At 50.3% G+C, this 23,987-nt stretch overlaps 1 protein-coding gene across 1 annotated transcript; it reads left to right on the plus strand.

Annotated features, from left to right (window-relative positions):
* Window positions 1–5,988: 5,988 nt before the first annotated feature.
* Window positions 5,989–23,987, plus strand: Rasl12 (RAS like family 12). The gene is made up of 5 exons (XM_048332832.1): window positions 5,989–6,101; window positions 9,389–9,445; window positions 13,740–13,813; window positions 14,612–14,802; window positions 23,273–23,987. Exons 1-5 carry the CDS (start codon window positions 5,990–5,992, stop codon window positions 23,646–23,648), a joined length of 810 nt encoding a protein of 269 aa, XP_048188789.1. The 5' UTR covers window position 5,989; the 3' UTR covers window positions 23,649–23,987.

A 23,987-nucleotide genomic window follows, 5' to 3' on the forward strand; every position in this document is an offset into this window, starting at 1 on the left:
GGTGAACCAGAAGGGGAAGGTGGCCACCGCTGGGGGTGGGGGCTGGGTGGGGATCCCCCTCCCGGGGATCTGCCCGGCTATGAACTCCCGGGGGCTCCCCCCTTAGGTACACACACACACACACACACACTTGGGTGGGGGGGGGAATAAACTTCCCTAGGGGATATAAATACTTCCCTAGCTAAAGATAGTACCGGCTCATGTGATCTGACAGCCCGCCGAGGGGATGGCCACGGGCCCAGAGGACATCTGAGACCTGTAAGACGCAGATAATAGTGACCATCTACTGACCACCTACTACTTACTGCCTGTTGGGCTCTGCGAGGGCTACTTATACACACAGGCCGTCTCACCTGCCCTCTTCCTGGGGTGTCACCTTATGCAAGTGCTCCCTGACTTGCATCCTGGTTTTCTCATTTTGAAAAAAATGTGAGCAATCCTAGAGCAGGGACACTAACTCTGTGCTCTCAATGAAGCTCAGGTGACTTGTCCAAGGGCTTTCAGCTAGGAAGAAGCACCCCATCAGCCCAGAAGTGTGGGACAGACCGGTTGGAGGGAAAGTGAAGAAATGGAGCAAGATTGAGTTGGGTCCAAAGCCAGGCTCTCCTTCTCCTGCCTCGGCATCTCTTTTTTTTTGAGCCTCAGTTTCCTTTCGGGTAAAATGGGAAGAGTGACAACTCTACCTGCAGGTGAGTATCCACTAAGCGTGTGGAAGCAACTTGTGACATAGCCTGGTAAACTAACTCCAGCGTTGCGGTGTGGCTTTGGATCTTGGGAGAATAAAAATGGGGGGCCCAGGGGATCACATGCCTGTGGAAGAGAAGGGCTTTTTGGAATGTCCCTTGCACACCCGGTTTCCACTTTCCTTCATCAGCCAGGCAGTAGGGGTCACCCAAGTGGAGCCTGGGCTGAGGCTCCGCCCCTGGGCCCGCCCCCAATGCCCCTGTTAAATGTCAATGTCAGGATTTGTCAAAAATTCCCAGGCGCTAGTGGCTTCCGCCTGTAAGCCATTTCGTGCAGAAAAGTCATGAGACTTCAATTAAACAGCAAAAAGATGGAAGTGGAGCTGTGGCACAAGTGGTAGAGTGCCAGCCTTGAGAGAAAAAGCCAAGTAAGAGCTGGAGGCCAGGGGTTCTCTCTCCCTCCCTCCCTCTCTCTCTGTGTGTGTGTGTGTGTGTGTGTGTGTGTGTGTGTAATCACTGAGATAGGAGTCTCACAGACTTTCCTACCCAGGCTGCTTCAAACTGTGATCCTCAGATCTCAGCCTCCCGAGTAGCTAGGGTTACAGGTGTGAGCCAGTAGCACCCAGCTCTGCCTCCTTCTCGAGGATGCAGTGGCACTTGATAACCAGGCAGGAAGTGGGAGGAGAGAGCAGAGGAACTTTCCTCGGCCTTAAGAAACATGTATACATAGACTTTTGTGGGTAAATTTGCAAAAAATCAGCACTCTCCCCCACTAGGAAACTCTTACAACAGTTTGCCTCATCAAAAAGAGGCTGGGATGTGGGGACCACTTGTGTGAGCCTGGGAAGCCAGAGGCCTGCGGGACGGCTGCCAGAAATATCTCAGATGCTGTACCCTAGGGACCAGGCAGGAAGAGGAGGAGGGGATGGGGGTTGGGTGGGGACAAGCATCCCTTGAGTCCGATTCCAGGCCTTCGTGCCAGCTTCTTGCCTTCCCTGAGGCCAGAGATTGGCAGAGAGGGCCTGCAAGGTCAAGCTAGCAGGCATGACAAGTGTGTCCTGTGGTGCCAGTTCCCGACTGTGTCATGGCTGGTGCTCTCAGTGGTTAAAGGGGCTCCCTGGCCATTCCCACCCCATGAGAGAAGGTGGGCTGAGAGATGAGAGGGGCATCTGGCTGTGAACCATGGCGTGGGATTGAACTGAACCCTGTCTGCTGACCTCAGACCTGCTTTCCAGCCCAGTCCCCTAGCTCGCTGCCTCTGGGAGACCCAAGCAAAGAGGCAAGGCTGAGTAATCACAGCCCCAATCCAGGGGTCATAGTTCGCTTCTGTTCCCTAACACTCAGTAACTGCCAGACACTGACCAAATGGAGCCATCGAGGTCTTCTGAGTGCAGGAGGTGGAAGGCGCCCACGGGCTTCCTGGCCAGAGCTTGCTCTCTGCTCCTCCCCCCACACCCCAAGTCCAGCCCCCTCTGTGTGGATGGGGGCTCATGCACACACCCAGTTTCCACCTTCAGCAGCCAGGCAGTGTGGAGGGGAGTCACCCAATAGGAGGCCGTGATTCTGAAGCTCCGCCCTCTGGGCCCGCCCCCAGTGGGTGTGGCCTGCCTTGGGGAGGGGTGGGGAGAATTTCCTCCTCCCAGACACTGAGGTTTCCTCTGGGATTTGGAGAGGACAAGGAACTATCCTGGCTGTGGGCAGCCCACGGAGTTCCCAGGCCCTGCCTGACCCCACACCCACCTCCCTCCCCACTTTGCACCTCCTCCAACCCCCCTCCCCACATACTACTGTACAAGGTGGAACCGAGTGTGGGGCAGACTCTAGGCCTTTAGACTCTAGGGCCTGTCCTAGGAGGAGGAGGCAGACTCGTCCCAGTATGTTGGCCGAACCCTTTACATGGTGTAAGGCTCTGATCTGCTTTGACGTCCTCGAGTGGCCACGGAAGTTTGTCACGGTGTGACTCCAGAAAGCAGTGACATCACAGAGGGACCCCAAAGAGGAGCTTCATGCCAAGTGTGGCTCCTAGGGGGGTTGGAGGTCTAGAACCACCTACCACCTGGTATCAGGAAAGCCCCACAAGTCCACGCAGTCAGCGAAGGCCAGGCCTTCTCCAATCGGACTGGAGTTGGGGATCCTTCTGGACAAAGGCTATATATCTCCTCCCTCAGACTGGAGATTCTCCTGGGAGACAGGCTGTGTTTCCTTCCCCCTCCAGTATGCAGGGGACTCCCACAGGTTAGCCCCCCACCCCCCGCCCCATTCAAAGCCCCTGGGCTGCCGTGGCTAATACCTGTAATTCTTGTAGCTACACAGGAGGCTGAGATCTCAGTATCACAGTTCAATGCTAGGCCTGGGCAGAAAAGTCCTTTGAGACTCTTATCTCCAGTTAACTACCAATACCAAAAGTGGAGCTGTGTGGCTCAACTGGTAAAGCACCAGCCTTGAGCGGGAAAGCTCAGGAACACCACCCAGGCCCTGAGTTCAAGTCCCAGGACCAGTACCAAAAAAAAAGATTCTATTGTATGTCAATCCTGTCTATGCCTCTATATTCACTCTAGAGACATCTATTAAGCATTTGCTGCATGCTCACTACCGGGCTCGCTGTTATTGCCTCCATATTTTGGTTGCTTGAGGATTCTTTATGAGAGCCTTAATGGGGTTATTTGCCCTAACATAACCTTTGCTTGAGCTAAGGTGGAGGGAATTAGGAGGGGCTAGAACATGTTTCTCTGAGCTGTGGCATGGCTCTGGATGGGACCCTTCCATGTTATCTATGTAACCTTTATATTCTCCCTGTCTAAGGATGAGGAATGTCAGGTGTATTGACTCTACATGTAATCGCAGCTACTCAGGAGGCTGAGATTCGAAGATATTGATTCGAAGCCAACTGGGGCAGAAAATCCCATGAGATTCTTCTCTCCAATTAACCAGCCAAAAGAGCCAAAAGTAGAGCATCATCAGCCTTGAGCAGAAAAAGCCAAGCAAGAATTGTTAAGATCCCAAGTTTAAGTCCTGGTACTAACACACACCACACACACACACACACACAGAGAGAGAGAGAGAGAGAGAGAGGGAGAGAGAGAGAGAGAGGAGAGAGAGGAGAGAGAGAGAGAGAGAAAGATGAAGAACTGTGACCCAGAAGGGTGAGTCGCTTGTTCCCGTGTCCCACAGTAAAGGCCTATCAAGCTACAGGGATCAATGTGGGGTTGGGGATGAACAAACAGCCTAGAGGCAGAGAGACTGAGGGTGGGCTCTCCAAGCCTCAGACTTGATCTGGGCCAGACAAGAGCAATCATCTGTGACGGCTGAGGATCTGAGTAAAGGTGAGTCACCAGACCAATAGTGTCTGGATTAGAAAGGAACTAAGGGTCATCTTGTCCCATTCTGTGACACCATAATGGCCTTCTCCCACAAAACCTGGAAAATGGTCTCTGCCCACCTTAGCTTCCATCAAGGTCATCCAAGGGCAAGTCCCCGTGCTTAGAATGCACTTCATGCTGCCCTGAAGTCTGTCTCCTCTGTCTGGTTGGTCTGAGTTTTTTGTTTGTTTGGTTTTTTGGCAGTCCTGGGGCTTGAACTCAGGATCTGACACTGTCCCTGAGCTTCTTTTGCTCAAGGCTAGCACTCTACCACTTGAGCCACAGCGTCCCTCCCTGATTTTCTGTTTATGTGGTACTGAGCAATTGAACCTAGGATTTCATGCATGTTAGGCAAGCGCTCTACCACGAAGCCACAGTCCCAGCCCCAATCTGCATTTTAAAGAAAAAGAAAACTGCATTCTTCTGAAAAGGAGCTAAACTCACCACCTGTAAGCCGTGCTAACTCAGGGAGGCTGAGATCTGAAGATTGAGGTTTGAAGCTGAAAGCATATGCTTTCAGAAGCCAGCTTGAGCAGAAAAGTTTGTGAGACTCTTATTCCCAATTAACCCCCGAAAAGCAGATGTGGAAGTGTGACTCCGGTAAATAGAGCATGCCAGCTTGAGTTAAAAAGCCAAGCAAGAGCACAAGTCCCTGAGCCCACAGCACAAGATGCAAGACTGCTGGGAACCTGTGCCCCCGGAACACCGTGAGCTATTAAAGACGGTCATAAAACAGCCTAACAAATCTGATGAAGCCATAGAAATGTGGAAAGTGGTCTTAAAATCATTATTCAGCTGAGTTCTCTCTCTCTCTCTCTCTCTCTCTCTCTCTCTGCTCTCCTCTCTCTCTCTCCCTCTCTCTCTCTCTCTCTCCTCTCCTCTCTCTCTGTTCTCTCCTCTCTCTCTCTCTCTCTCTCTCTGCCAGTCCTGGGGCTTGAACTCGGGGGCTTGAGCACTGCTCCTGGCTTCTTTTTGCTCAAGGCTAGCACTCTATCACTTGAACCACTTCTGGCTGTTTCCTATATACGTGGTGCTGAGGAATCCAACCCAGGGCTTCATGTACATGAGGCAAGAACTTTTGCCACCAGGCCATATTTTTTTCCCAGCCCCTGAGTTCTCTCTTGAAGCCATCACTAGACCAAACTGCTGCTAATCTACCAGTAGTTTCCATACAGGAATTAAAACTCAAGAAATATACCAGGCATGGTAGGGCACACCTGTAATCCAGCAGTTAGGAGACTGAGGTGGAAGTATTTATAGATGTGGACACAGAAACCCCCAAGGACCCTGACCCAGGGTGACCAAGTTTTCATAAATAATTAAAAAGGGGGACACTCCCCCACCCCCAGGCTCCCTCATGAATCTCGATTCTGCTGTAAGCTTGAGCCCCCCCCCCCCCCGCCAGGGTTTAGAACAAACACCCCATTTACACAGGCAGCCACACACAGCACAGCAACTGGTTAGTTCCTCTGGAGGAGCAATAGGAGGGGTTGGGATCGTGGAGTTGAACCCACATTGGCAAGGCAAGGGGGGTCTATCCGGGGTGGCTACCCGGAAGAGGAGGCATGGTGGACTTGCTGGACCAAAGGATGGGGGGTGATGTTTGTATGGATGGGCAGAGACCTCGAGGAGGCTGGAAAGGCCCTTCGTCTCTGCCCTCGCCCCCACCCCCGGCCCAGGGTGCCACCCCCTCAGGTCTGGGGACTCATGGAGGGGGGGGGGAAGGGGGGAGGAGAAGAGGGTCAGTCTGGAGTTCCCTGCCGGCTCCAGAAGCGGGGTGAGGCTCTCCGCTGGGGTGGGGGGGGGGCTCCCGCAGCCCTTAAAAAGGAGTTGGGAGACCCCGGGCCCGCCCCGCCCGCCTCGGGGCCCGCGGCCCCTCCTCCCGGCCGGCGGGGCGCGCTGGGCTGCGCTCGCTCGCTCGCTCGCTCGGGGCACCGCGACGGCACCATGGCCTCGGTGTTCGGGGGAAGCCGCGCGCGGGCGGGCAGCGGGGCGCACGGCGCGCCCCTCGAGGTCAACCTGGCCATCCTGGGGGGGCGCGGCGGCGCGGGCAAGTCCGGTGAGTGGCGCGGGCGGGGCGAGGGGTGGGGACCCCGCCCGGGCGGTACCCCCTTCCCACCTTCCTCCCATCGCTTGGTTCCTCCTCCCAGGGGCGCGCGGGGGAGAGCCGGGATGAAGGTGATCTGCCTCAGTTTCTCCGGGGCTGGTGCGCGGCCTCTCTTGCTCTTTCATCGGATTCCCAGTCAATCTGTCTGTCTGTCTGTCCTGTCTGTCTGTCTGTCTCAATCTCAGGTCCTTGATTACTCCCAGCCCACCCCACCTCTCAGTCCTTGACAAGGAAAGCCTGCATCTCCTTTATGGGGGCCAATCTGCAGCACCCCACCCCCCTTTGATCTAGCCAACCTTACACCTGGCTGGCTTTTTTATTTGTTTGTTTAATTTTAAGCTTATTAAATGGTTATTGTAAAGACGCTGTACTGAGGAGTTAGTCACGTAAGTCAGGTAAAGATTCCATTTCTTTTTGGACCATGTCACACCTTCCCCCTCTCCCTCCCTCCCAGTTTTCCCCTCCGGTCCCCACCAGCAAGGTGTGTAGTTCATTTTCAATATGGTGTTTGCAATGGGCTGGTTTAAGCTCTCTGCCTGCCCGCCCCAGCCCCTCACAGAAGGGAGAGGGTAAAGTCCCCAGCTGTTGGGATTCTTGGGGACACACACACACACCTCCATCGACCTTGAGGGCTCCCCCCTCCCCTTCTCCTTGGGATTCTGAGACAGGCTGTGCTTTCTTATCGAAGGCATTTCTTTCCAGCCAGACCTCTCTTGGCTTTCTGGAAACACATTCAACTGTGGTCCCAGGTGCCAGGGACTTGTCCTGGATGAAGCAAGATGGGGGCTTCCACTGGGATCATGCCTTCGGGGCTGAGCTTTGCCATCACCACAGGCAAAGACCGACCCCAAAAAGCCACTTGCTCCTACATTTCTGGGCAGCTGCAAGGTGGGGGGGGGGGTGGCGGGGAGAGGGGCTTCTACACAGGAAGTGCTCAGCACAGGCTCTGCTAAGTTGTGCATTTCCTTTTGGGGGTGTTTGTGGTTGTGTGTGTGTGCACGCGTGTGTGCACACCCATCCTGGGGCTTGAATTCAGGGCCTAGGTGCTATGCCTGGACTTGATCCACACGCTCCACTTGGGCTTTCTGGTGATTAATCGAAGGGAAGAGTCTGAAGGATTTTCCTGCCTGGGGCTGGCTTCGAACCTCAATCCTCAGATCTCAGCCTCTTGAGTGGCTAGGATTACAGGCATGAGCAACATCCTTGGGACCTATTCTCTGATTAGAAACAAAACAAACACTTTATTTCTTTGTGTATTTATTTATTTGTATGTCAGGGGGAGCTTACCTTCTTTTGGGGGGGTTGTTTGTTTGTTTTATTGCCAGTCCTGGGGCTTGAACTCGGGGCCTGAGCACTGTCCCTGGATTCTTTTTGCTCAAGGCTAGCACTCTACCACTTGAGCCACAGGGCCACTTTCGGCTTTTTCTATATATGGTGGTGCTGAGGAATCAACCCAGGGCTTCATGTATACGAGGCGAGCACTTTACCACTGGGCCATATTCCCAGCCCTAACCTTCTTGCTTCGTATGTTTCATACTAGGATGGCGCTGTCACACTTGAGCCACACCTCCACTTCTGGCTTTTTCTTTTTCCTGGCTAATTGGAGGTAAAAGCCTCTCATATTGGTCTGCCTGGGCTGGCTTCGAACTGTGATCCTCATATCTCAGCATTCTGAGCAGCTAGGATTACGGATGTGAGCCACTGGTATTTGACCTACATTTTTATTTTGAAGCCAACCCTCCCCATAGTTCAGAAAGGGAACAAAGAATCTGGTTTTTTTATACAGAGAAGATTTGCTCTTGTCTCTTTGAATATTTGCTTGTTATGTGCACCTCTGTGACGGTTGGCCAATGACTGCATGACTGAAGGAACTTCATTTTTTTAAATATGGATGCCCTGGGTATTAATTTATAATGAACAGTTATGAATCCTATAAAGAAATTATCAGGATTTTCCTTGCAAGATCCCATCTTTTAAACAAGCTAGTATAGCCAGATGTGGGCGGCACACACCTGCAATCCTAGCTACTCAGGAGGCTGAGATCTGAGGATCACACTTTGAAGCCAGCCAGGAACAGACAAATCCAGGAGACTCTTATTTCCAATAACCACCCAAAAGCAAGAAGTGGGGGGCTGGGGATATGGCCTAGTGGCAAGAGTGCTTGCCTCTCATACATGAGGCCCTGGGTTCAATTCCCCAGCACACATATACAGAAAACAGCCAGAAGTGGCGCTGTGGCTCAAGTGGCAGAGTGCTAGCCTTGAGCAAAAGGAAACCAGGGACAGTGCTCAGGCCCTGAGTCCCAAGCCCCAGGACTGGCCAAAAAAAAAAGAAGTGGAACGATGGCCAAGGTGTAAAGCACCAGCCTTGAGCAAAAAAAAGCTAAGCAAGACTATGTGGCCCTGAGTTCAGGCCTCAGTAATAGCACAAAAAGGAGGAGGAGGAGGAGGAGGAAGAGTTGGAGGAGGAGGAGGAGGAGGACGGAAGGGAGGGAAGAAGGAAATAATACTGTGTAATAGTAGGCTAACTCTCGCTTTAAATGGCTAAACTCAGTTCTGAGGATGCAATCTAGAAGGGAAATCTTCATTCTAGAGTTTTCCACACTTTGGAGATGCCATGAGAGGTAGAGGCCCTGACAAAGCCAAAGCCCAAGATGGGGCAGGGGGGTAGGGCACCAGGGATGGGGTTTGGTTTGGCTTGGACCTCACAGGAACTCCCAGGTGCATGCCCTCCCGGGGGTGGGTCAACTCTGTTCTCTGTCTCTTGGGCTTCCAACCAAAGTCCAGATAACACACACACACACACACACACACACACACACACACACACACACACAAACTGGGACTTGGCTCCCATATTTCTAGTTTCTTCTGAGCCGCTCAAACCGTCTAGCACCTCATCTTGCTCATCTTGGCTCTGTGGAAGAGCTGAGCTTCAGTCTGCCAGGAACCCTCCAGTGCCATAAGACGCCATTGAAGTGAGAGGGGCTAGCCAGATGTTGCCCAGGGCTCACATCTGCACCACCCATTCATCTCAGTTAACCAACAAAAAGCTAGAATGGGGAGGTCAGATTCAAGTGGTAGAGCACTAGCCTTGAGCAACAACAATGCCCAGGCCCTGAGTCCAAGCCCCAGGTACACACACACACACACACACACACACACACACACACACAGTGAGCAAGCAGCAGCTACAGCAACAGAGAGATTGAGCCCACCACTTCTTTCTGTCTCTTGTAGCCCTCACGGTGAAGTTTCTGACCAGGAGATTCATCAGTGAATATGACCCCAACTTGGGTAAGAAAAGCATTTCTCTGTGACCCCTGCTTCCCTGGGGCCTCCGGGTGAGCCCCGCCTTGCTGTGCTCCAGCACTGATGAGAGGCTGCAGGATAATTTGGTTTTAAGGAGATTGTTCAAGTGGCAGAAATACCCAGGCCACAGCCCACCCCCAGAGAGCTGGGGAGTTGGCCCAGCTCAGAGAACACAGACCCTAAAATAGAAGGCATGAGGAGACTTCAAAAGAATGAAGATCAAAAAGCCAAATGAAGCAGGATATTCATAGGCAAATAGATGATGTTTTTCCTGAAATGGTCACTTAGTGTTCTTTTGCAGAAAACAGAAGCCTCCAGGAGGCCTGCTCTAAGCTAGAGTTTGAATCCCATGAGAAAAGCTTTTTTTTTTTTTTTTTTGGTTAGTCATGGGGTTTGAACTCAGTGTGCTTGTGGTCCCTGAGCTCCTTTGCTCAAGGCTAGCGCTCTGCCACTTTGAGCCCCAGCACCACTTGTGGTTTTCTGGTGGTTCATTGGGCCTCACAACCATTCCTGTATGAGCTGGCTTTGAACCACAGTCTTCAAGTCTCAGCCTCCTGAATAGCTAGGATCACTGGTGTGTGTGAGCCACCAGTGCTCAGCTTCTTATTTTATTTTGTTATTTTCAGCTATACCATGGGAACAGTGGATGTTTGGGTATTGGTCAGAAGTGGGTTTGAATCCAGACTCTGCCATTTGTTTGCTGGCTGTGAAACTTGGAGACAGTCACTTAACTGCTCTGAGCAACAGTTTCCTCATCTGCAAAAATGGTCATGAACTGGGGTCAGAATATGGCCTAGTGGCAAGAGTGCTTGCCTTGTATACATGAAGCCCTGGGTTCAATTCCCCAGCACCACATATACAGAAAATGGCCAGAAGTGGCGCTGTGGCTCAAGTGGCAGAGTGCTAGCCTTGAGCATAAAGAAGCCAGGGACAGTGCTCAGGCCCTGAGTTCAAGCCCCAGGACTGGCAAAAAAAAAAAAGTCGTAAACCATCTATCTCAGAGAGCTGCTGTGAGAATTAAGGAAATAACGTATGATAAGGATCCAGCCACGGACTAGACCCAGAATAGACTCTGAATGCTTCTTCAATTTTACTTTCTCCTCAAGTGGATTTCCATGCACAGTGCCTGAAGTTCCCTCAGAATTAATCAGATCTGTGTTTGTGAAATTCATTTGTCTGTGTATTTGTGTATGTATGTGTTCTGGCCCTGGGACTTAAATGCAGAGCCTGGGCACTGTCCCTAAGCATTTCTTTTTTTTATTTTTTTTTGGCCAGTCCTAGGCCTTGGACTCAGGGCCTGAGCACTGTCCCTGGCTTGTTCCCGCTCAAGGCTAGCACTCTGCCACTTGAGCCACAGCGCCGCTTCTGGCCGTTTTCTGTATATGTGGTGCTGGGGAATCGAACCTAGGGCCTCGTGTATCCGAGGCAGGCACTCTTGCCACTAGGCTATATTCCCAGCCTGTCCCTAAGCATTTCTGTTCTAACTGTTTGAGCCATAGCTCTACTTCCAGCCTGTTTTTGGGGTTTTTTTTTTTTTTTTGCTTTTTGTTTATTTATTTTTTGGCCAGTCCTAGTGCTTGGACTCAGGACCTGAGCACTGTCCCTGGCTTCTTTTTGCTCAAGGCTAGCACTCTGCCACTTGAGCCACAGCGCCACTTCTGGCCGTTTTCTATATATGTGGTGCTGGGGAATCGAACCCAGGGCTTCATGTATAGGAGGCAAGCGCTCTTGCCACTAGGCCATATCCCCAGCCCCTTTTTTTTGCTTTTTAATTGGAGATAAGAGTCTCATAGACGTTCCTGCCCCTTCTAGCTTTGGCGCCTGATCCTCAGATCTCAGCCATAGAAGTAGCTGAGCTGACAGGCGTGAGCCACCGGCAGCGGGTCTTGACTGAGCCATTTTCAAGTCCGAGCTTGTGATCTAGCAGTGTAACACGTGGTCAGACCATCTGGGGCAAGGCACAGCCACCCCACAGTAGTGAGTCATGTCTCACTCTGGCCTGTGGGTGCAGGAAACGCCACTCCGACATCCTGGGGAGCTGTCCCACGGCCAGGAAGAACAGCAGGCAAAAGGTCCTGTGGAGAAAGTTCTGGACTTCCAGTGGTGAGCTTCAGGCAGATGTTAGCACAGCAGCTCTTTAGCCTTTTCTAGCATCTCCCACGTGCCTGGGCACATCCGGGGATCCCCTTGAGATGGAGATTCACACCCCCCCCCCGCCCCAGTTCCAGTAGGGACACACACAGCTAGCGGCTCTGCACCATGAGGTTGGATTTCTGGGGGGTTAAGGGTCTCCTTCAGAAATTATCACCCCCATTTAAAGGGTGGAGAAATGGAAGCAGAGAGGGTCAGAGGCTTGCCTAAGATCCAGGAGTCCCCTGGAATACAGAGGAGGAGGATGTATGTAGTGCTGCTCTCCGTGCCTCAGTTTCCCCACCTGGATGGAGCTGATAGACTGAGCTGTCTGTTGGAGCCGGGCTTTGTCATGGGCTATGACAGTGGGAGCTGTTAGAGAGACTGTTTGTGGGAGAAGTGTGCTGGTGCTGAGTGCAAGGAGAGGCCAGGGGCTTGGGGAAATGTCCTCCCCTCACAGAGAGGCTGCAGCGTATCACCGCACTCAGCCCCTCTCCCCTTTATCCTGCTCCAGCGAGGACTCGGATAGGCGCCATTTCTGTAGGGTTTCCCCCCACCCCACAGACACTCTGACCAGAAACTCATTCCTTTTATTACTCTAGCCCAGCACCTGTGGCTCACGCCTGTAATCCTAGCAACTCAGGTGGCTGAGATCTGAGGATCCAGGCTTCAAGCCAGTCTGTGAGAGTTGTTTGTTTGTTTTTTTTAATCTGCAATGAACCACCAAAAAGCCAGAGGTAGAGATGTGGCTCAAGTGCTAAGAGTGCCATCCTTGAGTGCAAAAGCTAAGGGACCATACCCAGGTCCTGAATTCAAGCTCCAGTACCAGTGCATGTGCACACACGCACACACACACGCGCACACGCACACACACATGCATACACACACACTTCAGGAGACTGAGGTCTGAGATTCAAGGTTCAAAGCCTTCCTGGGCCAGGAAAGTCCATGAGACTCTTACCTCCAGTGAACCACCAGAAACCTGGAAATGGAGCCGTGGCCCACGTGGTAGAGCACTAGCCTTGAGCACAGAAGCCCAGGGACAGCGCCCAGGCCTTGAGTTCCAGCCCCATGACTGACAAAAATGAAAAGGCAGTTGGAAGTAAGGGGCAGGAGGAGGGCTTGATACCCTTGCTTAGCCTGGGCAGGATTCTCTTGCCTGTTTACGAGAGACAACTTTGGTTAGAAAATAAAGACAAATCTGGACAAGATGTAGGCATCCAGAGACAGCTAGCTCTTTTGGGGGCCAAATATAGTTAAACACTTTGGACATATTTTTCCATTCAATTTTCCTTTTTTTTTTTTGGTCTTTGCATAAGAGCAGCTATTTATCCAAGTCCTGCAAGCAGGCTGGGGAGGAGGAGCCGTCTGTGATCCGTGCTGGATGCTAGCGGGCCTGGAGTGTGTCCAGGCCTACATGCCTGCCAGCGGCTCGAGAGCAGTGGGAGCCGCTACATTCATCAGCACTGGGGTGCCGCTCTCACAGCGCTGCTGTCGGGAGGCAGAGAGGACCCCAGTTCTGCCTGGAGAGGTCTGGTTGGGGGAGGGGGTCACACAGGGCAAGGTGAGGACTGACTGCATTCTTGTACGTGTGCAAATGTGTGTGTGGGAAGACCCACCCACACGGCCGACATGGGGGGGTGATATCGTCTTGCCCCTGGATACTTGCTGATTTCTTAGGTTTGAGGTTATAAGAATAGAAAAACAAAACAAAAAAAGCCCACCAGGTGCCAGTGGCTCACACCTGGAATCCTAGCTACTCAGGAGGCTGAGATCTGAGGATTGCAGTTTGAAGCCAGCTCCAGCAGGAATGTCTGTTAGAATTTTATCTCCCACTAATCACCAAAAAACCAGAAGTGGAGGTATGGCTCAAGTGGCAGAGAGCTAGCTTTGAGCACAAAAGCTCAGAGAGACAGTGCCCTGAATTCAAGCCCTAGAATTGGCACATAATAATAATATTAATAAAGAAAAAACTGGAAGTGGAGGTATGGCTTCAGAGGTAGAGGGCCAAACTTGAGTGAAATAAGCCAAACGAGAACTCCAGTCATTCAAGCCCCAGTACCGGCCTACATAGAGAGAAAAGCTGGCCACAGGCCTGGTTTGTGGGTGGCCTGCCTGTCTCTGATCTGGGGGACCATCTGTGTTTCAGAGGACACTTACAGCTCCGAGGAGACTGTGGACCACCAGCTTGTCCACCTGAGGGTCATGGACACCGCAGACCCGGTAAATTGCCCTCCCCCTCTCCCCATTATCCAAGCCTGTGGGGGATGGGGACGAGAATCAGCACAGGGCTTCAGCTGGGAATCCGTATTCCTGTGAAGCTCCAGTATGCTGTGTGACCTTGAGTGAGGCACTGACCTCTCTGGGCCTGAGTCTTAACGTGGGCCAACATTTGAAGGACGGCACCCTGGTGATTCAGAGGCAGCAAGCGCTGAGCACCTGGGGCTCACGCCGGTCATCCTAGCTACTCAGGAGGCTGAGGTCGGAGGATCGTGGTTTAAAGCCAACCCCAGGCAGGAAAGTCCTTGTGAGACTCTTATCTCCAATAAACCACCACCAAAAAAAACAAAAGCCAGAAGTGGCACTGTGGCTCAAGGGGTAGGTAGAGCGCTAGACTTGAGCATAGAAGCTCAAGGACAGGGCCCAGGCGCTGAGTTCAAGTCCCAGGACTGGCACAAGAAAAAAAACTACAATAAAATAAAGAGGCAGCATAAACTTGACCCCAAACCAGTAGTGTTCAAGAGCAGCAGGTCCCCTGAAGGGCTATTGGAAAGTCCTTGGCTCTGGGCCCGGGGTGGGGGGGGGGGGGGTGAGGGGGTGGGCAAGGTCTTCGAGTCTCCATCTGGATGGTGGGAGGGAGGTCATGAGACAATGTCTCCTTTCACACCAGGCCAAACCCACACTCAAGTGCCCCCTTTGAAAAGGCCGGTGCCCGGGAACAATATACAAAAGGCCATCACAGAGTGATGGGGGCAGCCCAGGTGAGGGCCTTCACCCCATCTCCTCTCTCCCTCACCCCAGGACACCCCCAGGAACTGCGAACGCTACCTGAACTGGGCCCACGCCTTCCTGGTGGTGTACAGCGTGGACAGTCGCCAGAGCTTTGAAGGCAGCAGCAGCTACCTGGAGCTGCTGGCCTTGCACGCCAAGGAGACCCAGCGTGGCTACCCTGCCCTGTTGCTAGGCAACAAGCTGGATATGGCCCAGTACAGGTGAGTGCCCAGCTCTCTCCTCCAAGATCACTCGCTACGTTGGCAGAGGCAGGATGCCATCGCCAGCTGTCAAGAGCAGCCATCACCTGGAATTTAGGGAACGGGATTGTGCAGTAAGGGCTCAGGGGGGGTGCTTGGTCTTCCAGGCAACCAAGAGCAAGTGGGGGAAGGGCATCTGGACCCTGTAGAGGCCAGACCCCAAGAGTCAAAAGCCAAGCGGAGCTGCGCGCATGCGGCACGGCTCACACCTGTAATCCCAGCTACTCGGGGAGGCTGAGATCTGCCAATCATGTTTCTTCATTAGCCTCCTAGCCGGAGCTGATGAATCGGTGAGATGCATAGTTCCAATTGACCGGCAGAAAGCCAAAAGTGGAGGTGTGGCTCAAGTGGTAGCCTTGAGCAAAAAAAGCCAAGCAAGAGCAAAAGGCCCTGAGTTCAAGCCCCAATAGGGACACACACACACACACACACACACACAAAGAGAAGCAAAGCCCCTCCCATTCTCCTGGGTCTCTCAGTCCTTCAGCCTCACCCTTTCTTGCCTAAGCCTGTGTGACCTTCGGCGTCCATTCCCGGCAGCCGGTTAGTCAGCTGGTTAGTCATTCAGTGCCCCCTTCCACAGTTGTAATGAGCGGCTATGATTGGCTTATTGGGTCACGAGTCTTCTGGGGCCCAATCAGCCCTCCCCTTCCTCAAGCCAGGCGGTCAGGCTCACTGCCACAGTTGGCTGCTAAGTGCAGACTCTCTTAGAAAGGCTTGGACTTGAACCAGAGGTCACAGACTGGGCCAGAGGCTCGATTGCTACAGAACACTGCCTCTGTGTTTGGCTTGGCTGATACCGGGGTTTTAAACAACCTGGAATTGGAATCTTTTGAGGTGGGGCCTGCTTTTTCCAAATAACCACAATCCCCCCCCCCCCCCCCCCCCCGCACACACACATACCCGCCTCTGCTTCTCATTATCCTCTCCACAGGGCCAAGTCACCTGGCTGGCCCCAGGGCCCTTGCTGTTGTGGCTGCCTATACCTGATGTGCAACCCCACAGGCTTCACTCATGCAGACCTAGTCCTGTTTGGCCAGTTTGCTTATAAGGTGTGATGCCTTTCTACTCATCCCACCCTGCTCGTGGCTGCTAGCTGCTCATTTCCCAGGCCCCAAAGATCCAGTGAGCAGGTGTCGGGAAAGAGGGACCCTTTGTTTAGAACAAGTCAGATGGGAGTGGGGTGAGGGAATTGTGGTTCCCTGAAAAGGGGGGGGGGGAGTTATGGTAAGGAGGCTGACACCGGATGTCCTATCTTGAGACCCAGAAGTCACTTCTTGGGGAACAAGGCAAGTTGGTCCATGTGGAAGTGGATGAAGGTAGTAGTGTTTAAGGAATTCAGAAGACCGGATTTGAGCTGAGCACCAGTGGCTCATACCTTTCATCCTAGCTACTTAGGCAAGCTGAAATCTGAGGATCACAGTCCCAAAGCAGCCTGGCAGACTAATCCAACAGTCTCCTATCTTCAGTTAATCAGCAAAGAAGCTAGAAGTGGAAGCTGATTCAAATGGTAGAGTGCCAGACTGGAGGGGAAAAAGCTAACGGAAAGCACAATGTTCAGAATTAAAGCTTCAGCCCTGGAATTGGAAAAGAGAGAGAGAGAGAGAGAGAGAAAGGAAGAAAAGAAGAAAGAAGACTGGATTTCCCCAGCCACTTTTCAATATAGAGGAACAAACTATAGATCCAGTGTTTGCCAAAGGGATTTTCTGAAAAGGGCTTAGGAACAACTAAGCACCAATATGGAGCCAGTCCTCAGGAGCAGGTCATGGCAATTTCCCATTGCCATCCTCCATCCAATCCAGCATTGGTGGCTTAGAGATCGGCTAGCCCAGCATTGGCCAGTGTCTTCCATGTTTTGTCTTGTAGCTAAAAGATTACAATGTGTTAGCCAGGTGGTAGTGGCTCACACCTGTAATCCTAGCTACTCAGAGGCTGACATTTGAAGAGCTAGCCAGCCTGGGCAGTAAAGTCTGTGAGAAAACCAAAAGTGGTGCTGTGGCTCACAGTGGTAGAATGTTATAGCCTTGAACACAAAAGGTCAGAACAGCACCCAGGCCCTGAGTTCAAACCCCACAACCAGCACCACCACCAATACAAGAACATGGGTTAGAACTCCCATGCCACAAACAAAATGTTCCCTATGTTATGCCAAGTCGCGAAACCACCACCAAGAAGACCACCGAGACTCAGACATTCCAAAATGCAATAGCAAGGCAAGGCTTTATTCAAGCAGGGCCGCGGCCCGGGTCTTGTCCTACCCACCGACACAGCGGAGGTTAGGAGGCAGCCTCGAGCTGCCATTACACAGAGCTTATAAAGGCAAGAAACAAAGTTACAGCAATCAGGTGTTCAAGCAAGCAAGATTACGGGTACAAATCTGATTGGCTCAGGGCTCGAGGTATTCTAGGGGTGGTTAGAGTTAAGCATTCCCAGGCGGTTAGAGTTCTTGACCGGCTGGGCCCTAATAAGCTTGCCATTCCCCCCTTCATTCCCCCCTTCTGATAGGTAACTCGAGAACCAATCATGGTTCTCCTTGCTTATTAGTTTGATTCTGACTGAGAATCGGTAGGGATAGATTGGTATTGTGCCTGCAATACCATAAGTTGTCGGTGGCGCTTTACTCAGTTGGTAGCGGGTGTGGCTCAGGAGGAGGTCCAGTCTCATAAAGGGCCTTTAGCTTGAGCCAGATCTCTTGGTGGACTTGCTATAGGGCTCTGAGGGGGCGATAAAAGCGCATAACAAATGCAATTACAAGTTAGGAATAACATTTAGATGACATCACACAAGTCCCTTAGCCCTGCAGATAAAGGTACAGCTAAACATAGTTTTACACCAAAGCCCCAATTCTGACCCTATTTATACTTTCCTTGATCCTCACTCTTCTATAACTTCTTCAGGCTGACTCAGGGGCATTGACCTTACCTAGCCAGGAACCTATAACCTTAGTCTATTTTACCAAGGGGCTGCAGGATCAGATGTCCATTAGGAGCTTTACTCCAAACTGGAAATTACATTCAACATTTTAACTTTTAACTATACAAACTTCTTTTTGGGCTACCTCAGTGTAGCCTTTTAACATTTTGTAAAAGCTTTTTCCTGACTGGCTGGGGAACTGATCTCTGATGACTTAACAGATCTCAGTAAGGACACAATCTCAGGTCTCTTTCCTAAACAGATGTATCAGCTTAAAATTCTCACTGCCAGTCAGGGCTTTGAGTAGATGCGGGGCGGGGGGGGGGGGGGGTTGGGATTTTAAACCATCCTCTCATTTGACAGACTTACCCTTACTACCCACTATCACAGATGACTGGCAAGTTCCTGCCCAGTAGACAGACATGGGCATTAGTAAGGCATGCTTACAAACTATTCTTCTAGGACTTCCCAGCTTTGGTTAACTTTTGAAAGGCCAAACAGGAGTGACTCTAGGATCTGACACCATCTCTGCCATCCAAGCAGTGGCTTACTGCCTCTGGATGCTCCATCACTTTTGTCCCAGGAGGAGTGACTTTTCACTGGACTTGGACTCAGGGCCTGATTGCTGTCCCCCAGCTCTCCAGCTCAAGACTAGCATCCTACCACTTTTGAGCTCCATACCACTCCGTTCCCAGCACTCTGCTGGCTGATTAGAGACAAGTCTCTCACAGGGACCTTTCTCTGCCCGGGCTGGCTTCGAACTGCATATTTCAGATCAGTGAGTCTTACAAAAGGCCACTTTACTCCAATTAAAGCAACAAGGTGGTCCACACAGAAGTAGTTTTTAAGCATGCTCTTACCTGGAACTTATTAAGGGCCAGTATTAGATCTTTTTTTTCTTTTTTCTTTTTTTAAATTTAATTTATTTATTAATTGAACACAAATTTTTTTGACCCAGTATTAGATCTTGACAAACTTGTAGGAATCACCTGTGCTTCTCTGTAGGCCTGCTGGAAACTGTTACAAAAAACCTACAAAGAAACTGGAATGGCAATTAAACATTTTGGTAGCCATATTTCTCCTTTTCTCACTTTACAATAATAATTTAGGACAATTTTACTTCCAAATTTCTTATAAATGTATTCTTGATTTCCAAAGCCTTTTTACTAACCTCTGCTTTAACACTAACATTTTAGCTTTTATCTGCATTGGAAAAACTCTGAAGCTTACAGGCATTCTGAAACCAGGTGCCGCCCTTTGTCTCTGGGCTGCTTGTTTCAGAAGAACCTCTTTTTTTTTTTTCAGTCCCAGTTACTGCATGGCATGAAGACATTTGAACTCAAATGACAATTTTTTCTTAATGCAAAAATTACAATTACAGAATTAGAAATACTTATACATTCAGCTTTCCAATAAATTAGTGAGAAACACTGGCCCATTTTGCCATTTCTTCCTACATACATAGAGTTAATGAGAGTTTACTTCTATCCCCATTAGTTTAATATATATCCTTTAAAATCCAATTTACAAAAATAGCATAGGAATCGAATCACCAATAAACTTTCTAACCATTTAGTACCTTTCAAGGGGCAGTTTTAGCAAATCATTCATTTTTACCACAAGGTTTCCAAAGTTTACCTGAAAACAAAAGAGACAAAAGAGAGGCCTCCATTGGCCTGTCCTACTCCATAGGGCTTAATGAGTTCACGCCAGCTTGCCCTTTGTTAAATCAAGTCTTAATTTATTAAGATACCCACTTTTTTTTGACTGCTAATTAAAGAACCCTGAGAAATCCTTTTTTAACTCTAGTTCATTCTTAAAACAATGCAATAATCCTTTAAAGCATTTGGTAATGCCCAAACTTGATGACCATTTGAATTTAAACTTAAACTTTAATTTTGCATCATACTACAGTCTTGAACATGTTCACACTCACACATGCACACACACACACATATTCAAAAGATCTTAAAGTGCGCAAAATAAACACCAGCCGTACATTTTCCAGTGGCAAGAGATATTTTTGCCAATCTTACTCCTGTAACACGCAAATTTTAAGACAAAACTTTAACAAATGATTTTAACATTCTCCAGCCTCATTTTCCAGGGCTTGATAGTCTTAGTAAACATTTTAGCACACCAAATAATTTTCTGCTTAAGAAGGCTGGGTGGGGGTCCCCCAGAGTCACAGGGTGATCCACTTTTCCTTCTTAAGGGCCATACTCTGGTTCTGAGCTATCTCCTTAACCTCCCTCCAGTGAAGTAGGATCGAATCTAGGGGGCTAGATGGAGGTTCCCATGATAGAACGTTACCCATAGCTCTGATCAGATGTTCAGTCCAAAAGGCTACAAAAAACAAAACAACTATAACAATACAAAAGGAAGAAAACACACAGGCAAGAACAAGAACAAGCTGGAGATCTCCCAAGTTGGCCCACAAACTCCTGCAAGGGTGCAGAAGGAGTGGACTCAATTGGAAAGCAGGGCTTCAGGGGTCCCTCTTAAAGGGTGGGGAGTCTGGGGCATCCCCCAGTCTCCCCAGGATTGCCGAGTAAGCGCGTCTGCTTTGACAACCCCTTCAAGAAATAAGCAAAAGCAAAACAGACAAACAGACACATTACAAGACAAATGAACAGGGCTGTTTTCTTACCTTTGGAGTCTGGGGTCTCGGGGGTCTCTGGGGCTATCCCGGACGAGCCCCCAAATGTTATGCCAAGTCTCAAAACCACCACCAAGAAGACCACTGAGACTTAGACATTCCGAAATGCAATAGCAAGGCAAGACTTTATTCAAGCAGGGCCGCGGCTCGGGGCCTTGTCCTACCCACCGACACAGCGGAGGTTAGGAGGCAGCCTCGAGCTGCAATTACACAGAGATTATAAAGGCAAGAAACAAAGTTACAGCAATTAGGTGTTCAAGCAAGCAAGATTATGGGTACAAATCTGATTGGCTCAGGGCTCGAGGTATTCTAGGGACGGTTAGAGTTAAGCATTCCCAAGCGGTTAGAGTTCTTGACCGGCTGGGCCCTAATAAGCTTGCCATTCCCCCCTTCACCTAGACAGCAACAATTCTGTGTGCATCTACTCACCACATTGGTGTGTGTGTGTGTGTGTGTGTGTGTGTGTGTGTGTGTTTGAACCAGGGCCTGGGTGCTGTCCCTGAGCTTTTTTTCCAGCTTTTTTGGTGGTTGATTGGAGCTAAGAGTCTCACAGACCTTCCTGCCTTGGCTGGCTTTGAACCAGGATCCGCAGATCTCAGACTCCTGAGTGGCTAGAATTACAGGTGTGAGCTACCTATACTTGACTGATGTCTCCTTTTGTCTCAGGCCATGTTGTCCCTTCAGGCACGGGAACTGGGGCAGCCCCTCAACACCCCAATTGGTAGTGGTCAGAATTCAGCTAGTGAAACCTCAGCTTCAAAACCTTGGGGTTTCTTGTCTCTTCCTTCTTCTGAACATCTGACCTACCTAACAGGCAGGCTTCTTTTTCCTCCCACCTCAGTCTCTAGGTCTTGAAGGTCAGAAGCTTCCAGAATCTTTCCAGTTGTGAGCACTTTATCCTGTCATTTCAGGAGATAGTATAGGTGCTTCCCCTGGTACACCATGAAGTCATTTTCCTCTGCTCTTTGCTGCCCTCTCCTGGACAGACAGATAAAACACCACGAGTCCTGAGAACACTGCCAGCCACAGACTTCTTTTTTTTTTTCTTTCTTTCTTTTTTTTAAAATTTATTTATTAATTTAAAAAATTTTTTGACAAGGTGTTGTGCAAAAGGGGTACAGTTACATAATAGGGCAGTGTGTACATTTCTTGTGATATCTTACACCCTGTTTTTCTTTCCCTTCCCTAGATCAGGTAGGCATATATACAATACATAGTGTACCAAAAACATATACAGTACCTACGTGGCCTACGCCAAATGAAATTCACCTATGAGTTTAAATGTAACGTCAACAATAGAGTTTGCTTATCCTTGTCTTCTATGAACATACATACATAGCTTTCGAGCTATTGTGCTCCACTGAGAGGTCTATTTTTGACCTTTATATGTTGAGTAATTGTTTGGTTTTAGTTACATAATGTAGGGTTGCTGACCCAAACCTGTGGGAAATACCATTTGACAAGAAGTTTTTGGTTTTGCAGACCTGGTCTCTACTGTCTCCTCCTCCCCCGATTGGTGTGAACTCTTTTTTTTTTTTTTTGTAGTTGTTTGTAATTTTTTTTTAATTTATTTTTTTTTATTAATTGAACATAAATTTTTTTACAAGGTGTTGTGCAAAGAGGGTGCAGTTACATAGTAGGGCAGTGTGTACATTTCTTGTGATATCTTACGACCTGTTTTTCCATCCCTTGTCTAGGTCAGGTAGACACATATGCAATATACAATGTATCAAGCACATATACAGTGTTCACAGACTTGGTCTCTACTGTCTCTCCGTCTCCCTTTGTTAACAGTCATATATCAGGGAGATCATGCCCCTTTGTTTTCTGTGTTCTAGGCTTGTCTCGCTCAACATTATTTGTTCGAGTTCTGACCATTTCCCTGCGAATAACAATATTTCACCATTCCTAATCGCTATGTAGTATTCCATTGTGTATAGGTATCATATTTTTTGGATCCATTCGTCTGTGGAGGGGCACCCGGGTGTTTCCATATTTTGGCTATTGTGAATTGTGCCGCGATAAACATGGAAGTACAAATGTCTTTTTGATATCTTGGGTTTTGCTGTTTAGAATAGATGCCTAGGAGAGCCACAGACTTCTTGAGTTGCTTCTGTAACCCAGCACCCTTCAGTCCAAACAACTGCTTTTATTTAGCACTGGTTTCACAAGCCAGGGCAGAGGGAGGCTGACTTCCTGACAGAAGGGAAGAGGAGAGAGGAGGCTGGACCTGGCCGTCTTCTCTGGTCACATGCAGGGGAACTGACTCGGGGAACTTTATACCAACTTCTCTCTTCCCTTTTCCTTGCATCCTGAATTCTGACTTTGGTGACATCAGCCACCATTGTGTGGCGTGTGTGTGTGTGTGTGTGTGTGTGTGTGTGTGTGTGTGTGTGGTGCTGGTCCTGGGGCTTGAACTCAGGACCTAGGTGGGTACTGTCCCTGAGCTTTGTACTCAAGGCTGGTGCTCTCCCACTTGAGCCACAGCAACACTCCTGACTTTTGGGGGTGTTTATTTGGAGATAAAACTCTCACAGACTTTCTTTCCTGGGCTGGCTTCTAACGACAATCCTCAGGTCTCAGCCTCCTGCCTACCTGGGCTTACAAGTGTGAACCACCGGCGCCTAACCAGCCACTATTTTTAAATCGAGCCCCAACTCTCTGGGCTAAGTGCTGAACACAAGTCATCTTGTGAATTTTAACACCCCCAAGTAGCTTGGGTCCACACCCCATGGAACAAAGGAGACACTTGAGGCTCAGGGCCCCCAGGCAGAAGGTGGGGAGCTGGGTATAGGACAGGTTCAGCCTGTCTAGGAGAACTTCCTGATGACTCAGTACCTCACCCTGCTTTCCCCCCAGGCAGGTCACCAAGGACGAGGGTGCAGCGTTGGCTGGCAAGTTCGGGTGCCTGTTTTTCGAGGTCTCTGCCTGCCTGGACTTTGAACACGTGCAGCATGTCTTCCACGAAGCGGTGCGGGAAGCCCGGCGGGAGCTAGAGAAGAGCCCCCTGTCCCGGCCCCTCTTCATCTCTGAGGACAGGGCCCTGACCCACCAGACCCCATTCACTGCCCGCCACGGACTAGCCAGCTGTACCTTTAACACTCTCTCCACTGCCAGCCTAAAGGAGATGCCCACGGTGGCCCAGGCCAAGCTGGTCACTGTGAAGTCATCCCGCGCCCAGAGCAAACGCAAGGCACCCACCCTGACCCTACTAAAGGGCTTCAAGATCTTCTGAAGGCCTCTCCATACACACACCAGCCTCTATAGGAACCCGGGGCTCAGCCACTGGGCGGTGTACCGCCTCTGATGGATCAACAGCCTTTGCCCGCGGGTGGACAGCTGGCTTCAAGTACGGCATCAAGCATTGGCTGTCCATTCAATTCTCTGTGCAAACCACAGGGATAGGCAGGGATCCTGTTCCCACCAGGCCTGGTCTCCACGGCAACTGCTACATCCATGACCCTGGAGGAAAATAGCCACTGCTACATAGCCCAGAAATCGGGGGTCAGCCTTATGTAGGAAGAATCTGCTGTCTTGACCCCTGCCTGCTCCATCTACAGTGGTAGTGCTAGTG

This window comes from Perognathus longimembris, chromosome 23 (genome assembly GCF_023159225.1).
Source record: "Perognathus longimembris pacificus isolate PPM17 chromosome 23, ASM2315922v1, whole genome shotgun sequence".
Taxonomy (NCBI): Eukaryota; Metazoa; Chordata; class Mammalia; order Rodentia; family Heteromyidae; genus Perognathus; species Perognathus longimembris.

Coding starts and splice junctions, on each gene's coding strand:
- Rasl12 (XM_048332832.1), top strand. CDS start 5,990: ATGGCCTCGGTGTTCGGGGGAAGCCGCGCGCGGGCGGGCAGCGGGGCG. Junction 13,814..14,611: donor TCATGGACACCGCAGACCCG/GTAAATTGCCCT, acceptor CCCTCACCCCAG/GACACCCCCAGGAACTGCGA. Junction 14,803..23,272: donor CTGGATATGGCCCAGTACAG/GTGAGTGCCCAG, acceptor CTTTCCCCCCAG/GCAGGTCACCAAGGACGAGG.